This window comes from Lycium barbarum, chromosome 10 (assembly GCF_019175385.1).
Source record: "Lycium barbarum isolate Lr01 chromosome 10, ASM1917538v2, whole genome shotgun sequence".
Taxonomy (NCBI): domain Eukaryota; kingdom Viridiplantae; phylum Streptophyta; class Magnoliopsida; order Solanales; family Solanaceae; genus Lycium; species Lycium barbarum.
In genome coordinates this window covers 16221936-16244850 of record NC_083346.1, presented here as the reverse complement: position 1 = coordinate 16244850, position 22915 = coordinate 16221936, and the positions used below count along the sequence as shown (strand labels likewise).

Sequence of the window (22915 nt, the reverse complement as noted above, 5' to 3'; positions counted from 1 at the left end):
TCATTCTCCTCCTCTTGTAGTCACTAGTTAACACAACTACAAGGATTAATCTTCTGCTGTAGTGAATCTCATGGCTTATGTTCCATTTTGAGATTAGTCCATATTAACACTTTTCTTTAAGTATAGTTGTAGTACACAGAAACTATATTTGTGCTAAGTGACTGACCTTTTAATTGACAATCATTTCACCAAGAATAGCATAAACTGGTGCTACCCTTTTAGTAATTGTCCACACTAAAGCATATAATGCTTAAGTGTGAATACTAACCTGACTTTAAACATCAACGGTACCACCCAGCCTACCTTTTCTGGATCATTTTAGGTCAACTTTCCCCTCATCCTCTCCCCCCCCCCCCCCCCCCCCCACCTCCCAAACAGAATGGAAATTTAATTAAAATCTCGCCGCTTATACTTTTCTCTTCTATTGTTTGCATACTTCTAAATTTTAATTACTTCGACAAGCCTTCATTGTTCTGGAGAATATCAAAGGCATTATTTTCTGAACATATTTTGCCACTCATTTCCTTTTCTGTTAAGTATCTCATATTATTAGGACAACATAGGGTAAGATAAAATGCCTTTTTCATTCGTATTAGAGTTCTCTCGTTTTCATGCTATCACTTTAGATCAGTGATCTCATTATTATGGGAAGGTAGAGGTGATTAAGGTAAGATAAAATACTTTCTATGTTCCTCTTTAAAGTTTAGCGTTTTCTCATTTTTCATGCTTCCCCCCACACCTATCAGATATCAAGTTTATGACTTGCAACTCTTGAACCCAACAGAATATCAGTTTATAAAACATTACATATCAGTTTTACACGTACAGTGGTATATGAGATTGTATGTCACAAATTCATACTACTCCAGACATTCAAAAAGTCCGGTCATCAGAAAGCATTTAATCAACACATTGAAATTTGAGACTATCTTACAAGATCATGTCAATGAGATGAGCCAGATCAGAAGATGAAACGTAGATCTGCTTGCACCCTCTCTCCTCTCCTCAATTAACAAGTGACTAATCTTTTATCAACAATCCCAAAGCATCCACCGATTAGTTAGTCACGTTATTCATCATAGCTAGTAAGTACATCAGTACAAAAAAAAAAAAGACAATTCCCGTATAAAGGAAGTCTTTTCGGTTTGACTCCATATAAACCGGCAAAAATTATCAGCCAAGGATATGACTTTGCAGTCAATAAAACTGAAACAGACCATAAATAGTAGTGTTCATATTCCAACAGATACAAAAGAAAAAAAGTAGGTAATTATTTTCATCTACATAGGTTTTGGTGGACTCGGTAATCATGCTAGTAGAAAATAGTAGGATCTTGGTGTATGAGTTGAGGCGGGCATAGAAAAAGGGTGAAATTGCCAATCATTAAAGAGCGACACTGAAAATTTCGACTATTGCCGGGAAAAGACACATGAAACAAATTGGAAAAACAACAGCCACGGTTAAACAAATTGAAACTTACCAGACAGTAAAATGCAGAAGCGTAGACTTGAATAGCAAACAGCAGGTTAGATATGAGTGTATAATCGGGAAAATTAACACAATTTCCTATTATATGCACAATTAGAATCTGGAACCTGATCAGAGTGTTGTTAGTTGTAAAGAGTTTCATCTCTGGTAATTTAGAATTTTGAGAAGAGAAATCCCAACTCTCCACAATATCCCGAAATCTTGCTATAAAGTCTAAACCTAGAATTCCCCTATATCTTTGCTTAACGCTAAACGGAGAATTACCCCGACTGAACATCATATTACTTTACTTTACTTTACTGCTATTAAGAAGAGTGAGTTGTTACTCACTTTCTCGTCGTCCGTCGTCCCAATTTAAAAAAAATAAAAATTTGTGAGCCCCATATAGTCCCATAATTCTAATATATATATTGTGGGTCCCATAATTCTAATATATAAATTGTGGGCCCCATAATTCTAATATATAAATTGTGGGCCTCATAATTCTAATATATATATATATATATATATATATATATATATATATATATATTCGTTCCAATTTTAAAAAAAAATGCGGGCCCCATATATATGAAACAACAACTAATATTAAAAAAATAGTGTAAATTAATAATGTCAAAAAAAAAGTGCACCCCGTATTAAAAAATCAAACAATATTCATGTAATTTCCAAAGTATCCCATTAAGTCAATAATGATGGATTCATTGCCACGTGCGTATTCGTAGCAAACACTAATATAATAAAGTTTTAAATACGGAGCACAAACTACAATATTATATTAATCGTGTTTTGAACATAGTATCCCATATTGACAAAATCAAGCAATATATTAAAAAAAAAAAAGTGAATCCCATATTAAAAAATAAACAATGTCAAAAAAAAAAAAAAGGTGCAGACTTTGTATTCGTAGCAAACACTAATATAATAAAGTTTTAGATACGGAGCACAAATTACAATGTTATATCAATCGTGTTTTGAACATAGTATATACATATATATTATATGCATAAAAATAGTGCAAACTAATAATGTCCAAAAGGGTGGGCCTCATACTAAACAACACCAAGCAATATGAAAAATAAAAAAACTATATAAAGCATGGGTTTAGACCCATGCTTCGTCGTCCGTTGTCCCTTAAAAAAAGGGTGGGCCCCATACTAAATAACACCGAGCAATAAAAAAAAAGGAAGAAAAAAAAGTGGAACTCACCATCTCCAAACTCATGGGAAAAAAAAAAGTGGACCCTATATTATCAAAATGAAGCAATATCAAAAAAAAAAAAAAAAAAGTGAACCCCATATTAAAAAAAATATAATGTTAAATTCGTAGCAAACACTAATATAATAAAATTTTAAATACGGAGCACAAACTACAATGTTATATTAATCGTGTTTTGAACATAGTATATGTATATATATTATATGCATAAAAATAGTACAAACTAATAATGTCCAAAAAAAAAAGTACACCCCATAAAGGGGGACCTCATAGTAAACAACATCAAGCAATAAAAAAAAAAAAAAAAAAAAGTGGAACCCACCATCTCCAAACTCACTGTAAAAAAAAAGTGGATTTCATATTAACAAAATCAAGCAATATAAAAAAAAAGTGAACCCTATATTAAAAAAAAATAATGTCAAAAAAAAGTGCAGACTTTGTATTCGTAGTAAACACTAATATACTAAAGTTTTAGATACGAAGTACAAACTACAATGTTATATTAATCGTGTTTTGAACATAGTATATATATATATATATATATATGTGCATAAAATAGTGCAAATTAATAATGTCTAAAAAAAAAAAGTGCACTCCATATTAAAAAATCAAACAATATTCATGTAATTTCCAAAGTATTTCATTAAGTCAATAATGATGGATTCATTGCCACGTGTGTATCAATCCATTAGTGGGACCAAATGAAATTGCTTTTCTTCAAAAAGTTAAGTAGTCAAACCATACAGTTTTTTTTTATATTAGCCTGAGATCTAATCTAGATATTAAAATATTGTATTTGCTATTCTGCCATGTCATTTATTTGTTATGTTCACTAAAATAAATATCTGCTTTCTCTCTCCTATGCTTTCTCTCCCCTCTGCTTTCTCTCTCATCTGCTCTCCAACTCTCCACCTCACCCACCACCCCGTCAGGCGACCAGACCGCATCACTGTTCAGGTAACTCCGGCGACCAGGTAACGCCGGCCACTTTTCCGGCCAGATCTACTTTTTTCTCTTTTCCCTTTTCTTCTTCTCCTCTTCTTCTTCTCTTCTCCTTTTTTCCTATTTTTTAGCTGCTTCTGGCGCTGCCAGAATACAGCTGCGTCATCGCCGGAGACTTTTTCCGGCACCATTTTCTGGCCAGCCCTCTCTTTCTCTCTCATTTTTTCTTTTTCTTTTCTTGTTCTTTTTTTTCTTTCCACCCCCCCCCCCCCCCCCTTCTCTTCTCCTGTTTCAGGTCTCTGTGAGCAGAATTCCGGCAGTGAACAGTAACTCAATAGTGAATAGTGTGAATAGTAACTCGGACGTTGAACAGTATTTTCCGGCGGCGACCAGGTTCAGTTCAATTGGAGTTGGTACCTCCAGTTTCCATATCCATTATTTGTCCATACACTTATAGTTACATTTTGCTAACGTTAGACTTTTGAATAATTTATTAGTTCATACTCATTTTCGTGGCTTTGCTTAGTGATGATAGACTAGGGTCATGTTCTCGTTCGGGGACGGGGGCGAGGGTTAGGAGGGGTAAGTGGGTTAGAGGAGCGTCTAGGTTGAGAGTAGGATCTTGGAACATTGGGATGTTAACGGGGAAGTCCATAGAGCTAGTTAAGATTCTTAAGAAGAGGAAGATTAATATAGCTTGTATCCAAGAGACCAAATGGGTAGGTCCTAAAGCTAAGGAGGTAGACGGGTATAAGTTGTGGTTCTCTGGTAGGTCGAAGTATAGAAATGGGATGGGAATTTTAGTAGATAGTGAATTAAGGGATCAGGTGGTAGAGGTTAGGAGAGCCACTGATAGAATGATGTCGATTAAGGTGGTCGTTGAAGGATTCACTTTGAACATTATTAGTACATATGCGCCGCAAGCGGGCTTAGGCGACGAGGAGAAGAGGCGCTTTTGGGAGGATTTGGATGAATTAGTAGGAGGCATACCGCCTACTGAGAAGCTATTCGTGGGATGTGATTTCAATGGACACATCGGGCCTATTTCGGGAGGTTATGATGATGTGCATGGATGCTTTGGCTTCGGGGATAGGAATGGAGGAGGAGCCTCACTTTTGGATTTTGCAAGAGCTTCTGGGTTGGTGATAGCCAATTCGAGTTTCCCAAAGAAGGAGGAACACTTAGTAACCTTCCGTAGTTTGGTGTCTAAGACTCAGATAGACTTTTTACTCCTTAGGAAGGATGATAAAGGTCTGTGCAAAGATTGTAAGGTCATTCCGAGCGAATATCTTACAATCCGACATAAGCTCTTGGTGATGGATTTAGCGATCAAGATGACGAGGAAGAAGAGGGTCGTGGAGGACCGACCTAGGATCAGATGGGGGAGTTTGACCACGATTAGTGCCCTGGAGATGGGAGAGAAATTGAAGGATATGGGGGCCTGGGATAATAGTGGGGATGCGACCAGTATGTGGGATAAGACGGCTAGTTGCATTAGGGTGGTAGCAAGGGAAGTGTTGGGGGTCTCGACAGGTAGTCGTGGTCAGCATCGAGGGGACTGGTGGTGGAATGGAGAAGTTCAAGGGAAGGTGGAAGCAAAGAAGGTGGCGTATGCGAAGTTGATAGAAAGCAAGGATGAGGTGAAGAAGTGGACGAATACATAACTTTATAAGATGGCGAGGAAGGAGGCGAAGTTGGCGGTTTCGACGGCAAAAACGGCAGCTTTTGAACGCATGTATGCTGAACTATAAGAGAAAGGAGGGGACCAGAAATTGTTCAGGCTAGCCAAGGCGAGGGAGAGAAAGGCACGTGATGTGGTTCAAGTAAAATGCATCAAGGACGAGCATGGCAAAGTATTGGTAGAGGAGACTTCCATTAGACGGAGATGGCAGTCATACTTCTACAAACTCTTGAATGAAGAAGGGGACAGAGACATTGTGTTGGGAGATTTAGAACATACAGGAAGGCGTCACGATTTTGGGTATTGCAGGAGTATTAAGGTTGACGAGGTTAAGGGTGTTGTTCGTAGGATTCGCAGGGGAAGAGCGACCGGACCTGACGAGATTCCTGGGGAATTCTGGAAGAGCGCGGGCCCGGCAGGTTTGGAGTGGCTGACTAGGTTGTTTATGTCATCTTTAAGACGGCATTGATGCTCGAAGAATGGAGGGTGAGTGTAATGATCCCTCTATACAAGAATAAGGGAGATATCCAGAGTTGCAACAACTATAGAGATATCAAGCTGCTAAGCCATACTATGAAAGTGTGGGAAAGGGTGGTGGAGATGAGGGTGAGGAGAGGTGTGTCTATTTCAGAGAACCAGTTCGGATTCATGCCGGGACGCTCGACTACAGAAGCCATCCATCTTGTGAGAAGGTTGATAGATCAGTATAGGGAGAGGAAGAGGGACTTACACATGGTATTCATCGACCTAAAAAAGACTTATGACAAAGTTCCAAGACAGATCCTATGGAAATGCTTGGAGGCTAAAAGTGTACCTGTGGCGTACATTAGGGTGATCAAGGACATGTATGAGGGAGCCAAAACCAGGGTAAGGACAGTAGGAGGAGACTCAGAGCACTTTCCAGTTGTGATGGGGTTGCATCAAGGATCAGCTCTTAGTCCGTTTTTATTTGCCTTGGTGATGGATGGATTGACACGGCAAATTCAAGGTGAGGTGTCATGGTGTATGCTTTTCGCGGACGACATAGTCCTGATCGACGAGACTCGTAGCGGAGTTAACGCTAAGCTGGAGGGTTGGAGACATACTCTGGAGTCTAAAGGGTTTAAGCTGAGTAGGACCAAGACAGAGTACTTGGAGTGTAAGTTCAGTGAAGCACCTCAGGAGGCTGGCTTGGAAGTGAGGCTTGGTACCCAGGCCATCCAGAAGAAAAGTAGTTTCAAGTACCTTGGGTCTATTGTGCAAGGCAGCGGAGAGATTGACGATGATGTCACATATCGTATTGGGGCAGGATGGATGAAATGGAGGCTTGCTTCCGGAGTGCTATGTGACAAGAAGGTGCCACCAAAACTTAAGGGCAAGTTCTACAAAGTGGTGGTTAGACCGACTATGTTGTATGGGGCGGAGTGTTGGCCAGTTAAGATCGCTCACGTTCAAAAGATGAAAGTTGCCGAGATGAGAATGTTGAGATGGATGTGTGGCCACACCAAGAGTGACAGGATTATGAATGAGCATATTCGGGATAAGGTGGGGGTGGCCTTGGTGGAAGACAAGATGCGAGGAGTGAGATTGAGATGGTTTGGGCATATGAAGAGGAGAGACACAGATGCCCCAGTGCGAAGGTGTGAGAGGTTGGCCATGGATGGTTTCAGACGAGGTAGGGGTAGGCCGAAGAAGTATTGGGGAGAGGTAATTAGACACGACATGGCGCAATTATAGCTTACCGAGGACATGACCTTAGATAGGAGGGTTTGGAGGACCCAAATTAGGGTAGAAGGCTAGTAGATAGTCTCGTTTTTCGTTCTTATTAGTAGTCGCATTATCGCAATATAATTTCTTATGCTCAGATTTCTGCTATTATCTGTTATTTCCTGTGCTTTGCTTATCCTGTGTTATCTGTGTTGCTTGCATTATTTCATTTCATATCGCTTTGAATCTCTTAACCTTATCTGACTTCTTTTTATGCTTTTATTGAGCCGAGGATTTTTCGGAAACAGCCATCCTACCTTGGTAGGAGTAAGGTCTGCGTACACTCTACCCTCCCCAGACCCCACGATGTGGGATTTCACTGGGTTGTTGTTGTTGTTGTTGTTGTTCACTAAAATAAATATACTTAAAATATTTATATTTTAAAATAAGATAGAATTTAATTACTTTTTTATTTTTATTCTTACTCTAATAAATGTGAAAAGAAATTAATGTCGTAAAAAAAATATATCAAATAGAGATCAAATAATGAATAAGGTAAATTAGTCAAATTATAATTCTAATCGACGTTTTCTTAAAAAACCATGCAAAAGACCACATGACAAGTAAAATGAGCTAAATCGAGAATATTTACCAAAAATTAAAAAATAGTATTTCTTCGTTTAAATAGAAAATCATTTTCTACTTTGTTTCGTTTTAAACATGTAAAATTAATTTAATAATTTGAATTAGAATTATCCAAATCAAAATTTGATAAAAAATAATAAGTATTTTACACCTTTAAATTAATCGAATTAAAATTGAAAGTATCAACTGATGCTTAAATATTGCTATTGTTTTATCTCAAAAAGAAGAAAATAGTTTCCTTTTAAAAAATATTAATAAATTTACCGATTTTGTATTCGTAGCAAACATTAATATAATAAAATTTTAGATACGGAGCACAAATTACAATGTTATATTAATCGTGTTTTAAACATAACATAATATATATATATATAATCACTATTTAAAAATAACAACATACACATAGATGCACTATAATCTAGAGTGTTGAGCATGTGCTGCACAGGCCGTCTAGTATCATTTACAAGGCTTAATTGGTCTCATTAATATGCTTGATTCTCCTCCTTTAGCTCTTCTTTGTTTTTTAAAAAATAAAATAAATTGTTAAAAAGTATTTAGTGACCCAATTAAAATAAGGCCTTTGTTTTCCCTATTAATTTCGACCTAACACTTCAAAAAGAAATAATCTAAAGATAGACTGCCCGCATAGAGGGCATAATATTGGGAGAATTTTACCAAACACCACCATAACAACGCTTTTTGCCAAAACAATTACCAATGGATTATCAGACATGTCTGTTTTTTCTCCTGGGTGTCTACATGCACAGTGGTGTGTGTGAAGCTCTCAATATCCCCATGCATCTGAGTGAGGAGCACCAACACATTTATAGGGCCTAGTACAATACTAGTATCGCTAAATAGATTTAAATTGCAGCGAAACAATAACAGAACATAATACACCACGAGGTCTTTAACAGAAAGATAAAACCCAAACAGAAACTCTTTTAAGTCTCAAAACAAAACAACAAAGCAACATTGACACAATTATAAAAGCAGTATTAGCGCGCATGAAATTCAGAAGTCTCCACCACGGAGCCTAAGGACGAGATGAAGGGTAGACTCTTTCTGGATATTGTAGTCTGCAAGGGTGCGGCCATCCTCAAGCTGCTTACCAGCAAAGATGAGCCTCTGTTGATCTGGTGGAATCCCTTCCTTATCCTGTATCTTTGCTTTAACATTGTCAATAGTATCTGAGCTCTCCACCTCCAATGTGATTGTCTTCCCGGTCAGAGTCTTCACGAAGATCTGCATGCCTCCCCTCAAACGCAGCACCAAATGGAGAGTTGACTCCTTTTGGATGTTATAGTCTGCAAGAGTCCTGCCATCTTCAAGTTGTTTACCAGCAAAGATCAAACGCTGCTGGTCTGGGGGGATACCCTCCTTGTCTTGAATCTTTGCTTTGACATTGTCAATGGTATCCGAACTCTCAACCTCCAACGTAATCGTCTTCCCAGTCAAAGTCTTGACAAAAATTTGCATGCCACCTCTAAGACGAAGAACAAGGTGCAGGGTTGATTCTTTTTGAATGTTGTAATCCGCCAAGGTCCTTCCGTCCTCAAGTTGCTTCCCAGCAAAGATCAATCTTTGCTGGTCTGGAGGAATACCTTCCTTATCTTGGATCTTCGCTTTAACATTGTCGATAGTATCTGAACTCTCAACCTCCAAAGTTATTGTCTTCCCTGTCAATGTCTTGACAAATATTTGCATGCCACCCCTCAACCGAAGAACAAGATGCAAGGTTGACTCTTTCTGAATGTTGTAGTCGGCCAGGGTCCTTCCATCCTCAAGTTGCTTTCCGGCAAAGATCAGTCTCTGCTGATCTGGAGGAATTCCTTCCTTATCCTGAATTTTTGCCTTCACGTTGTCAATTGTATCTGAACTTTCAACTTCAAGTGTGATGGTCTTGCCGGTAAGCGTCTTGACAAAGATCTGCATACCACCACGAAGGCGGAGGACAAGGTGAAGGGTGGACTCCTTTTGGATGTTGTAGTCAGCAAGAGTTCTACCGTCTTCAAGTTGCTTGCCAGCAAAAATCAACCTTTGTTGATCCGGAGGAATACCCTCCTTATCTTGAATCTTTGCCTTGACATTATCAATGGTGTCTGAGCTCTCGACCTCAAGAGTTATAGTCTTCCCAGTCAGAGTTTTGACAAAGATTTGCATTCCACCACGGAGACGGAGGACAAGATGGAGGGTAGACTCCTTCTGGATGTTGTAGTCAGCAAGTGTTCGGCCATCTTCAAGCTGTTTTCCGGCAAAGATCAGCCTCTGCTGATCAGGGGGAATGCCTTCCTTGTCTTGAATCTTAGCTTTGACATTATCAATGGTGTCTGAGCTCTCAACTTCAAGAGTGATGGTCTTTCCGGTGAGTGTCTTAACAAAGATCTGCATCTGAAATATATTGAAAAACAAACAAGTTTGTCACAACTTCAATGCAAGATCATGCCAAAAGCCATGACAAATAGCAGTGCTGAACTTCTATAAAAGAAAAGTAAAAAAAAAAGGTTCTGGAAATCTTCCCTACAGCAGTGAACTGCCCACATTATGATTTCTCATAACTTGGACAAGAATACTAGAGATTATTTAATTAGGAACCAAAGGCAACTTCGGAGAGTATAAAAAACGAATCCTAATGATTAGGGAAAAATAGCAAGGGCGAAAAGAACATATCCAAAAACAAGTAATTGTGCTATCAAAGATATACCAGAAGACTAGAGATCAACCAAACATATAACATTTAATACACCTACATAAACCGAACAAAAAAAAAATATGTACTCTCTGGATTCTTTAATAATAATTCAATTCCCATGCACAATCATTTATTCAAGGAAATCAATGAACCCCTAAAAGCATGTGAATCTACATATAACAAACAAATAGAGAAACCCACTATTAGATAAATCGCAAATCAAATAGAAGCTTACAGTCTAACATAATCAGAAAAGAATTACAAATCACGCACACAAGAAAAGTCACTCCAAATATCAAGAAGCGTTAGCAAACAAAAATATAATGTTCATTGCTTTTTAATCTCCGTACTTCTAATTTTTTTAAAAATCTAATCAATTCGATTGCAAAATCCCTAGATATGACATAATTAATCAAACCAGGAAAGTTTGTAACAACTGCTATTAAATAGCGACAAGAAATCAAGCAAATCGACAAAATCAAAGGCTATAACATCATCCACAGAGAAAACATTAAAAAAAAAAGCTAATGAATTTGATTGCAAAATCCCTAGACATGACACAATTAATTAAACCTGAAAACTTTGTAACAATTGCTGTTAAATAGCAACCAGAAATCAAGCAAATCGACAAAATCCATGGTTAATTTACAATACACTAACTCGCATAAATTTGAACCTCTTCAACAAACGACAGAACTAATTTGATTGCAAAACCCTTAGATATGACACAATTAATCAAACCTGGAAAGTTTGCAACAATTTCTATATCAAGCAAATAGAGGAAATTCAAGGCTATATAACATCATCGTCAACAGAGAAAACACGCATCATACATTGAAGATAGTTCTAAAATTGATTAATCAACGAGAAAAAAGGTGAATTGTGTGGATATATTTACAATTAGACTAACTCGCGCAAATTTGAACAAACGATTTGAATTGAGAGAAAAGGAAAGATTATTAACCTTGAGAGAGGAGATTAATATATACTGAGAGAATTGGGAGGAGATGATTTTCTTGTCTTTGAGCAAAAAAGGATGATGAATTTGGGGTTAGGTGGAAGGGGGGCTCTCTGTATTTATAAGGAGGGTTTGCCGTCACACAGCAATTTTGGCTAAGTGCTTACCCAATTTCTTCGGATAGCCTAGAAGATACGGCTACGCAACTAGAGGCTTCTCCTCCTTTTTATCTTTTTCCTTCCTTTCTTTCTTTTAATTTTAGTAGTACTAGAGCCCGTTCGGCTTAGCTTATAAGTTGCTTAGCTTTTTTGAATGTGTGGCTGACCAGCTTATAAGCTATTTTATGATTAAAATAAGTTTAAAAAAATAAATTGGTCGGTTGGCTTAGTTTAAAAAAAGCAGTTTATAAGTCATCCAAATAGACTCCTAATAACGAGTCCGCGACTTTTCTAGCACAAAAAAAAAAGTTGAACCAAACTAGCGCAAAAAAAAAACATTACTAGGTTTCACACACTAAATTCGTGCGTGAAAGGACCAAACTGCACAAATGCAACTTGGGCCTTTCACGCACGAATTTCGTGCGTGAAAGGACCAATTTGCAAAAATGCAGCTTTGGCCTTTCACGCACGAATTTAGTGCGTGAATGAGGGCAACAAAAGCCGCCCCCTCCTTCCCCACCACAGACCCAACAGCGCCCCCACCACCCGCCATTAACGGCGATTTCAGGTGGTCCCCAAGCCCCCAAAACGCTATTTTGTTATTATTTTTCAATCCAAAACTCAATATTCTTGGTATATTGAAGTATAGGAACAAATTTCTAAGATTAGATTTTGGAATAGAGCGGCGCGGAGCTCATTTTGAAAACTCAAAAACACCTTCATTCTAGGTATTTTACTACGAATTTTTTTATTACATTGCTAAATATATTATTACCTTAGGTATGGTGGGAGGGATCTGTGGTGGATTGCGCTTTTTTTTGCGCGTTGTTGGGCAGTCCACAGTGGTGACTACCCCTTTTTTTTAATTTTTTTATCTATTGTTAATTATTTAATTATTTATTGCTTGTTTATTTAGTATTTGTTAATTGTTCGATTAGCGACTTAAGTATTTATTAATTGTTAGACTAGCTATTTCAATTGTTAGACTGGCTAATTATTTATTTAGTTTTTGCTAAGCCAATTTTTTATTTGTTAATAATTTCTTAATTGTTTCATTAGTTAATTAATTGTTTATTTGTTAAATATATGATAATAATTTATTAATTTTTTGATTAGTTACTTAATTGTTTATTTATTAAATATATGATAATAACTTGTTAATTATTTGATTAGTTAGTTAATTGTTTATTTATTAATTATTTATACTAATTGTATGCAAACTAATTGTTAATTATTTGACTTATTAATTTTTAATCTTTATATTTTAGGATTAAAACCCTTAGTTTAGGATTCATAACCCGTAGCTTAGGATTGAAAACCCTTAATATAATTTTCGATAAAGGATTACATAACTAATATTACTTGTTAATGATTTATTTAAAATACGTAAAACAGATGGGTCACCACAATCCTTAATAAAAATTTTGATAAAAGATTATATAACTAATATCACTTGTTAATGATTGATTTAAAATACGTAAAACAGATGGGTCACCACAATCCTTAATAAAAATTTTGATAAAAGATTACATAACTAATACTACTTGTTAATGATTGATTTAAAATGCGTAAAACAGATGGATCACCACCCTCTTGATCCGGCGCCCTTCGACCCGGAGTTACTGTATCTTCAGCCCGAGCATAGGTCGCAACATATATGGACATCCGACTGGCAGCCTGAGTCTCAAGTCCGTACCCGGTTAGGGGACTCAGCATGGGAGATCTTAGCTGCTCGCCCCCCACATCCTCGTGTCCTGGATATACTACGTCGGGGCGGTATCTACCGGTGCGTCGAAGTTGGTCGGGTACAGCACGATAGGTCGCTAGTGACGGCATTGATTGAGAGGTGGCGACCGGAGACGCACACATTTCATCTCCGCACCGGTGAGGCTACCATTACCCTTCAGGATGTGGAGGTCATTTATGGGCTACAGGTTGATGGACGCCTATTGTATATTGAGGAGCCTCCTGTTCTGCCGCCTTACCGGGATGAGTTAATTAGGCTCACCGGTTTCGCGGCTCTGGATGGTCACATTTCCGGCCAGAGTCGGCTTTTGTTGTCGGCCCTTTACGCTCACTTGCGCCTCACAGACATGCAGCATCCGATTGGAGAGGACACGTCTCAGGCTGATGTTGACCGACGCGCGCGTCTATACCTACTCATCATATTCGGGGCCATCCTGTTCCCGAACACTTCGGGTTCGCATTTGAGCTTGAGGTATCTTCGGTATATCGACGATCTCGCCGAGATAGGATGTTATAGTTGGGGCGCTGCTGTGCTGGGCTACATGTATCGAGGATTATGCCGATGTTCTATGGGCACGAGGGTAGAGGTCCCTGCATTTTGCTCGCTCCTTCAGGTAATATATTTAAGTGTGTGTAATTAAACACAAAATATATTTTTTTTAAACAACGACTGATAAAATATTTTTTAAATGACTATATCAGATATGGGTGTGGACTAGGTTGAGACCTTTTCAGCCCATACCAGCTCACCCTCCCGCTGACGATCTTACTGTGCCAATGCCATACGCGCGGAGATGGTCACGAGGCGTACGCCGACGTGCGGAGACGCATCATAGCCTTCTCCTGTTTAGGGATCAGCTAGACCGTATGACGACACAGACGGTATGTTCATATTTTGGATCCACACGCTAGACCACATAGCTACTATTTTAGTCTTTTATTGTTAACTAGTTCAATTCTTTTTACAGGCTTTTATATGGACGCCGTATGACCATATTTTGGATGAGCTGCCGGCGTTTTGTAGGGCTGGTCAGCACATGTGGATGTCGTGGTGTCCATTGATACATATGGATATCGCTGAGTATCACGCGCCCGACCGCGTGTTACGGCAGTTTGGGTATGTACAGAATATACCCGCGGCTACGGTTTGGGAGCATGACCACTATGCAAGGGACGAGCGTGCAGGCGTCGATGATGCATGGCGGCTCTATATGCAGCAGCAGGTCCAGAGTAGAGATGTTAGGATGACGAGCCTAGCGGTGGTCGGACATGACACTACGATCCATGTGTACATGGAGTGGTACATGCGGATCACTCGCATCATTATTGGCAACCCCTCTAGGCGTCGTCCAGATGGCCTGGGATATGTAGCTCTCGCAGGAGCGTACGAGGCGCTGGTACGGACTGTTCAGACGATGCACTATGAGAGCACTGCCCGTACAGAGGCCCCCGAGCCGGCGGAGTATGCAGCACGGATGATTGAGCTTGCCGAGATTGGTATGAGACAGGCATATGACTTTGAGCGTCTCTATGAGCGTGTTCCCGCTGCCCCACCTGGGGCAGCAGGTGGTCGTGGTCGCCGAGGAGTTGGTGGTCGTCGTAGAGGTAGTAGGGCTGGCAGAGGTGATGAGGCTCCGTCGACTTCAGAGATCCCGCCGAGTTCTTACCAGCCGGCAACTACAGATATCCCATCGACTTCTCATTCCAGTCGTTGACTTCACAGACACCTCTGTATACGCCGGACCCTTTTTCAGATTATGTGCCCTGGCCTTCATTTCCACATCCACTTATTCGTGATCCACAGGGTGAGCGGTCGGTTCGTGATCTACAGGGTGGCCTACATCTGCACTTCGACGACTCCATGTTTAAGGACTTCGTGTTTGATACGGCACCATCTGCATCTCCTGCACCGGGGGCCGCTCAGGAGCCCTCTCACCAAGCATCTCAGGAGGCCGTCGACACACAGGTTTGACTTTTACAAAAAGTAAAATAATTCATTAATTATTTGTTTATTTCAGGTTAAATCTAATCTAAATTGTTTATATATTATTTCAGGTTCATTCTTCTACACCTGTGGACCCATCTTCTCCACCGGGCCCCACTCAAGAGACCGTTGAGGAGCCAGCTCAGGAGCCCTCTCACCAGGCATCTCAGGATGCCGTCGACACACAGGTTTGATTTTTACAATAAAATAAAATAATTTATTAATTATTTATTTATTTCAGGTTCATTTTAGAATAAATCTAAATTAAATTGTTTATATGTTATTTCAGGTTCATTCCTCTGCGCCTGTGGACCCGTCTCCAGCTGAGATTGACCCATCTCTTGATGTTGATGAGATTCCGACCATACAAATCCCACATCGGCCCCATAAGAAGCATGTTATGCTCAAGGGCGCAAGGAAGGGAAGGAAGGATGATCATGACATAGAGCATCCTATTATTAAGAGGAATAAGGGGGATGGAAATGATGGTGAGGGTGGTGGGGGTGGTGGGGTTGGCCTTAGGCCTAGCCGTACTCTAAAGGCTCCCACTTGTGGGACCTGAGATTGTGAATGTTGTAAATAAAGTGTACATTTTATGTTATTATTTTCTTAATGATAATTAGTTATCTTAATAATAACTCGTGCGACGTATTGAAAAAAACGTGATTTTAGTAGGTTAAAAAAAAGTAACCTATTAAATTTGAGCGTGAAAGTGAAAAAACTTAAAGTGTCAGGGAAATTAACCTTTCACGCACAGAAACTGTGCGCGAAAGGCTTTTATCCTTTCACACACTAATTTCGTGCGTGAAAAGGCCTCCCTCACCCAGTACCTTCATTATTTGATTGTTTTAATACGACTTGTATTGCGCACCATTTTAATGCGCACTGTAAGTATTGATTTGACAGCACACCACGCATGACAATTTTAGGAATCTATGACACATAAAACCTTGATTTGATAATACATTGCTGCATTTTGACCATTTTAACACGACTTGTATTGCGCACCATTTTAATGCGCAATGTAACACCACGCATGACAATTTCAGGAATCTATGACACATAAAGGCTTGATTTGACAATACGTTGCTGCATTATTTGACCGTTTTAACACGACTTGTATTGCGCACCATTTTAATGCGCAATGTAAATGTTGATTTGACAACACACCACACATTACAATTTTGAGTGGTCTATTTAACTTGAAGGCTTGACGAGTGAAAAACTCATCAACTTCATAAGTCTAAGTTTTACAAGACATTAAAAAAAAATCAAACTTCATAGAAAAAATGTCTCAAAATGCTTCAACTGTTAAGGTTTCACTATTTTGGGATGGAGATATCGTCGAGGACAATTACTCCATTCGTTATAGTATTAAACCAAAAGCCCATGTTAAATTTCCAAACTTTAAATTATGAAACACAAGTCAGTTACATGCACAAAAGAATGAAAACTACACCCACTGAGTTTGGAATCTCACTAACTGGCAGATATCCACAAACAATATCAAACGGTGTAGTGCGTTATGGCATGCACAATATCAACAATGATGAATCTTTGAGTGATTTTTTGGGATCGCCGGAAGAATATCGTGATTTAGTATTCATTAATGTTCTTGAGATGTATGTTGAAAAGATACATTGAGAAGAAGTCCCTCAAGTCCAGCCTATTCACGGTAACACTTATGGGGACTTTAGTTCTTATGGAGACATTTTGAATGGTCAAGTGCCGCTGGAAAATCTAGGCCAGCAATTTAATCAAGCTTACAATGAAAATTGGTAAATATGGATTTTTCATATTATTATTATTATGTGTAGTTGCACGTGTTTGTTGTATGAATTGGTAAATAACCAGTTTTCAAATCTTTATAGGAATTATTCTCAAAACTCGCCAGTGGTACCAAATATGGATGTTGGTCAATCCTCTCAATTCGGTGGAGTTGATCGTTCTCCACACCATGACAGTGCTTATGAACAACAGTAAGTTCATCACCTTGATATTAAATTATCTGTATATATATGTACATATATATGATGTTGGTATTTAAAATATGTTACTTTTCGTGTAGGAGGATGAATGCACTTGATAATGAAGATTTTCCTAATTATTATGAGTCATCATCAAGTGATGACGATGACATAGCTAATAATGCAGAGGTAACCGATGATGAAGATGATGATGATGTTCAAGTTGGTATGACCAACAATATTCCTCAAAGCCAAAACCAACAAGAACCAATGCACCACCACGTACCACCACCGATGGCTGAAAACCCAACTTCTGAAAGCCCAATTCAGTGGAATTCTAACAATATCCCTTATCTTGACAGCCTGCAGGGTCGTGATGATGCATTTGTCTTCACAAGAGAAGATGATGATAGTCGCCTAAAAACCTGGATTGAACCAAGGGATCTCAACAAAGATCGATGCTACCTTGCAAAGGGAATGTTGTTCGCATCCAAAAAGGCGTTGCAACGGGCTGTTAAAATTTATTGTTTTAAGGACATGAGGGAGTTTAAGGTTGATCAGTCAAACACAAAGATATGAAGGGTAGTTGTAGACGACGGTATCAAGGCTGTCAGTGGTTGCTTCGGGGAATTGTTAAGCCTGATGGTATGTGGGCTATCACAAAATTCCGCAAAAGACACACTTGTGATATGGAAGAAAATCGAGTAGATCATTATAATTTAGATACAAACATGATTGCTCAAGTGTTACTTAAAGACGTTGCCGAAACGCCAAGGTAACTTATCCTACCTAGTACATTATATGTCTTATATCAATTAAAAGATCATTCCTAAATGTTGTTTGTTTAAACGTGTGCAGGATCCCCATCAAAGATTATATTCGAAACGTTCAAACCCGTATATAGTAAAACTATAAGCAACAGAAAGGGATTTCTCGGGCGTAGACGCGCTTTTGAGATGGTCTATGGAAATTGACATACTTCTTTTCAATCGTTGCCAAGGTATATGGCAGCTCTACAACATTTTAATCATGGTACTGTTGTAGAGTGGCGGCTTATAGAGGGTAAAATCTTCAACTTCGTATTTTGGACATTCAAACCATGCATTGATAGTTTTGCTCACTGCCGACCAGTGATATCCATAGATGGTACGCATGTATATAGTGCCTACGACATCAAGCTCCTAATTGCAATAGGAATGGATGCCAATGGGTCAATATTTCCTCTTGCTTTCGCAATTGCCGCTAACGAGAGCAACGACACATGGGAGGTCTTTTTGACCCATTTGAAACTCATGTTATTAAGGATCGTACCGGCATATGCGTGCTATCTGATCGTCATAAAGGCATATTGCATAATATGGATAATTTACCGGGGTGGCAGCCTCCCTTTATTTACCATCGCTATTGTTTAAGGCACTTGAAGGCATATTTGCAATCAAAGTTTCACAATGGCACTCTAAACAAATTGATGTGGGGGGCTGCTGATAAGTTGGTATTTTACCAACTTATTTCTTCTTTAATCTTAGATTTTTGCTATGTTTTGATTGAGAAAATAGTGCATTTAATATCGTTTACTTCCATTTTATAGGTTTATGTGATTTAGAAGTGATCGGAAGAAACCAAGTGAAATAAAGTCAAAAAGAGGCCAAATTGGACAAAAACTGCACAGTTTTGCAAAACTGTCAAAAGTGGACAGTTTTGCAAAAACGGGACAGATTTGCAAAACATGGGCAGAACTGCAAATACGAAAATCTGGGGCATATTTTGTCATTGTTTGGACTTGGGAAAATTGGGAAACATAAAAGGAAGACTTGGGGGGAAAACACATCATCTTTTGGCACAACACACAAGTTTAGAGGCTAGGGTTCATCACCAACACCTTGGAAGAGAAGATTTGGAGGCACCCAATGAGAAATTCTTTACTCATTTCTTCAATTCCTTGCTTTTTATTGATTATCTAAGTGTGTAGCTTTCTATTCCATTACTTAAATCTTGTTTATGAAAATATTCTTGATTAAAGTTTGGTTTGAAACTCTTGTTATGCTTATGTGTTGAATTAATTTTATTTCTAATGAAGTGGGTTTATTGTTTCTCTATTAACTCTTCATGCTTAAATGTCTCTTAATGGTTGCAAACATTATTTGTGCCTAAGTACTTTTACTTTGCTTGAGAAAGAAAGTGAAAGTTAGGAAAAGAGTTAGATAGCAAGGATTTGGGTCATTAAACTCATCTAATAACTTGAGCTAGAGATAGAATAGTTAACTTGAGATTGAATTGATTATGTTTAAAATCACACTCTAAGGCTTGAGAAAGCTTAGAGTGATATTCATTGATTTGGTTGAGAAACTTTCAATGAGATTTTAGAAATCATTATCTATTAACATAAAACCGCTCTTAGTTGTAAAATTGTAAAATACATTGGATTGTTACTTGAGAGTAATTTCCCTTGTATCTATGCTTGTGGCCATTGATCATTTTACTCGCTTTCTAGGTTAGCTTATATTTTTGCATTAGTTATAATCTTTTCCAAAAACCCAAAATATCATTTATCGTTTGGCTTTAGCTTAGTTGGTGAAAGTTCCTTACTTTCTTAATCGCCTAGAATATTGTTCCCTGTGGGATCGACCCCGACTCATAGTTGGATAAATATATTGCATACGACCGTGTACACTTTCTCTTTGAGGAGTGTATTTGGACGCTATCTGATCGTCATAAAGGCATATTGCATAATATGGATAATTTACCGGGGTGGCAGCCTCCCTTTGTTTACCATCGCTATTGTTTAAGGCACTTGAAGGCATATTTGCAATCAAAGTTTCACAATGGCACTCTAAACAAATCGATGTGGGGGGCTGCGATGGAGCATCAACAACGAAAATGGGCTGCAAAAATGGATCTGATCAGGGCAGTGAGTGAACCCGCATACGTTTGGTTGATGAAGCTCGAAGTTGAAAAATGGACGCTTCATGTTGATGGAGGCAAAAGATGGGGCATGCTCACAATAAACAGCTCAGAGTCTTTCAATGGCTTGCTGAAATCTGCTCGAGGACTACCTGTCACCGCAATGGTAAGAATGACTTTCAAGCAGGTTGTAGAGCGATTTGTTGTCAGGACAAGGCAGGCCAGAGCGATATTAGCCGACGGCGGGACATGGATGCCAAAGCCCTTCAAAAATATGGAGCATTATAGAAAAAAAAGTGAGCATCACCAAATGACCGAGTATGACCCAATTCAACATGTGTATGAAGTTAAGACGGGTTATTACAACGGTAAGGGTGGAAACGTGCATACCGTTTATGAGGCAACAAGAACATGCACTTGTGGTAAGTGGCAAACGTACTACATGCCATGTTCTCATGCTGTCAAGTGCTTCGAGAGAATGAGAAAAACGGTAACAAGTTATGTGGCGGGGGAAACAAGGTCCACAGTTACTTTAGAGCATATTCCGGCCAATTCCACCCTCTTGGTAATGAAGCTTATTGGCCAAACGAGCCGTTTTCAATGGTTGCTAACAAAGATTACATCAGGAAATTGGGCATTAACTCACGGAGTCGTAGACCCAATCAAATGGATGTAAGTGAAAGAACTTACTTTCGCAAGTGCTCTACATGTAAGCAATATGGTCATGACAAGCGTTCGTGTGGGCAATAAGGCCGTGGTAGTACAAGCACGTCTAGAACTTGAAGATTGTATTGTTATTATAATTTATTATTGTATTGCTTTGAATTAGTATTGTAATTAAATGGAATGAATTATTTTTTAATTAGTATAAACCTCTCGTATTGGATGAATTATTATTAAATCAAATATTTATATTTGTACATTAAAATATAATAAAACACTTAAATCAAAATCCTATAAATATGACAAGTTTCAAAACTTACTTCAGGGCACTTTAGAACCCCTAAAACGACGATCCAAACGTTCAGGTGGACTTGATGTAATGAGCGGACATTATTGTACGCAAAAAAAGATATTAAGTTTTATATAAAATATTGATATTTTGGGGTTTTGAAACATGACTAATCTTTGCCCAAAGTATGAAAAAAACGTGATTTGAAAGGTAACACAAAAAAAAAACGGAAGAGCTTCTTCACGCACGAATTTCGTGCGTGAAAGGCGCAAGTTGCATTTTTGCAGTTCGGTCCTTTCACGCACGAAATTCATGCGTGAAAGGCCCAAGTTGCATTTGTGCAATTTGGTCCTTTCACGCACTAATTTAGTGCGTGAAACCTAGTAATGTTTTTTTTTTTGCGCTAGTTTGGTTCAACTTTTTTGTTTTTGTGCTACAAAAGTCGCAGATTCTAAAAACAAGGGAAAAGGGTATAAAATATTGTCTCTAGTTTGGTTTATTAGCTAAATTTGTCGGTTGTTACAAGTTGGCTATTTATATCCCTATCGTTGTCAAAATTAATAATATTATCCCTCAATTGGATGAAATTCCCAAAATCAAACTCAATTTTTCAATTTCACTTAAAATTATCTTTTTCAAATTACAAACAACACAAGAAACCACAAATGATCCTATAAAAATTTCAGTTTCTCTTTCAAAGCATTGCTCTCGCATTGAGTGTCTCTAATATTATCCTTGAAGTAACTTTTTTTACTTCCAATTCTTTTAATAACAACTCAAGAAGTTCATTTTTTTCTCAGCTTCCCTAAGTTTAAACTGCAAATCAAACTTTACTATATTTCTATTGCTTCGTGAAGTCGGGGTATCTCTATCAATCAAAAGCTTTTTAAACTTCAACACTACCGTTTTATCCACAAAAACTTCATTTTCCCGAAAGTATTTACACCCACCATTTGGCTATAAAAATAACAAATAAAAATTCAGTTATGTAAAGTAGAAAATGTAAACATGATAAAAACTCTATAAAAAGTTGTCAATTTCTTTTTTTTACTTCGGGCACTTTGCAACGCCAAAATGACGGTCCAAATTTTTTGGGGTCCTTAATGTTTTGAGCTAACAATATATACCTCACTTACAAACATTGGGTTCTATAGCATATATTGGCATTTCGAAGTATTGAGACATGACTTACTGGGGCCCAAAAGATGGAAAAAAATTGAAAATGGAGGAGATGAGAGACTGAAGAAGCATGAAAATAGAGGTTTTGCCCAGATTTAATGACTTCTTTAATGTAGAAATGACTTCTTTAACGCATCAATTTCTACGTTAAAGAAGGAGCTTTAGCGCAGGAAATTGTTGCGCTAAAGGACTTAACAACGCCACTACGGTTAAGTTCTTTAACACAACAATTTCCCAAATATTATGCAGTCAAACCTCTCTATAACAACATCATCTGAATTTTTTTAATTATTATAGAGAATTGTTGTTATGCACTTATAACAGTATTTGCCATTAAAATAATAGTTGGCTGTTACAGGCAAAAAGATGCATAAAATCTATTTATTTTTTAGTTTTTATGTTGTAAAAAATAACAAATTATTTAAATTTTAAATCTCAAAGATATGAATACTTCACTAATTAAAATATTAAAGAAAGTTAAAACAATTTCAATAAAACCATAACTGAATGTATAAAATTTTAAGCTCTAAGGCACACATTTTAAATCTACAGTATTTGAAAATTAAATTCTTTCAAGAATAATGCACGCGATTTTTTGCGCTCGGACGTCCGATTTACGCGATTTTAGAACACTCAAACCTAAAGTTTTCAAACAAAACTTACTTCGGGCACCTTTTCAACCCCTAAAATGACGATCCGAACGTTTACGTATCCTTGA

General features: G+C 38.1%; 1 protein-coding gene across 1 annotated transcript; it reads right to left on the bottom strand.

Annotated features, from left to right (window-relative positions):
• Positions 1-8508: 8508 nt before the first annotated feature.
• LOC132615082 (polyubiquitin) lies at positions 8509-11521 on the bottom strand. Its single transcript, XM_060329635.1, has 2 exons — positions 11317-11521; positions 8509-10051 (listed from the first exon to the last, which is right to left on the bottom strand). Exon 2 carries the CDS (start codon positions 10049-10051, stop codon positions 8675-8677), a length of 1377 nt encoding a protein of 458 aa, XP_060185618.1. The 5' UTR covers positions 11317-11521; the 3' UTR covers positions 8509-8674.
• Between the last annotated feature and the right edge of the window lie 11394 nt (positions 11522-22915).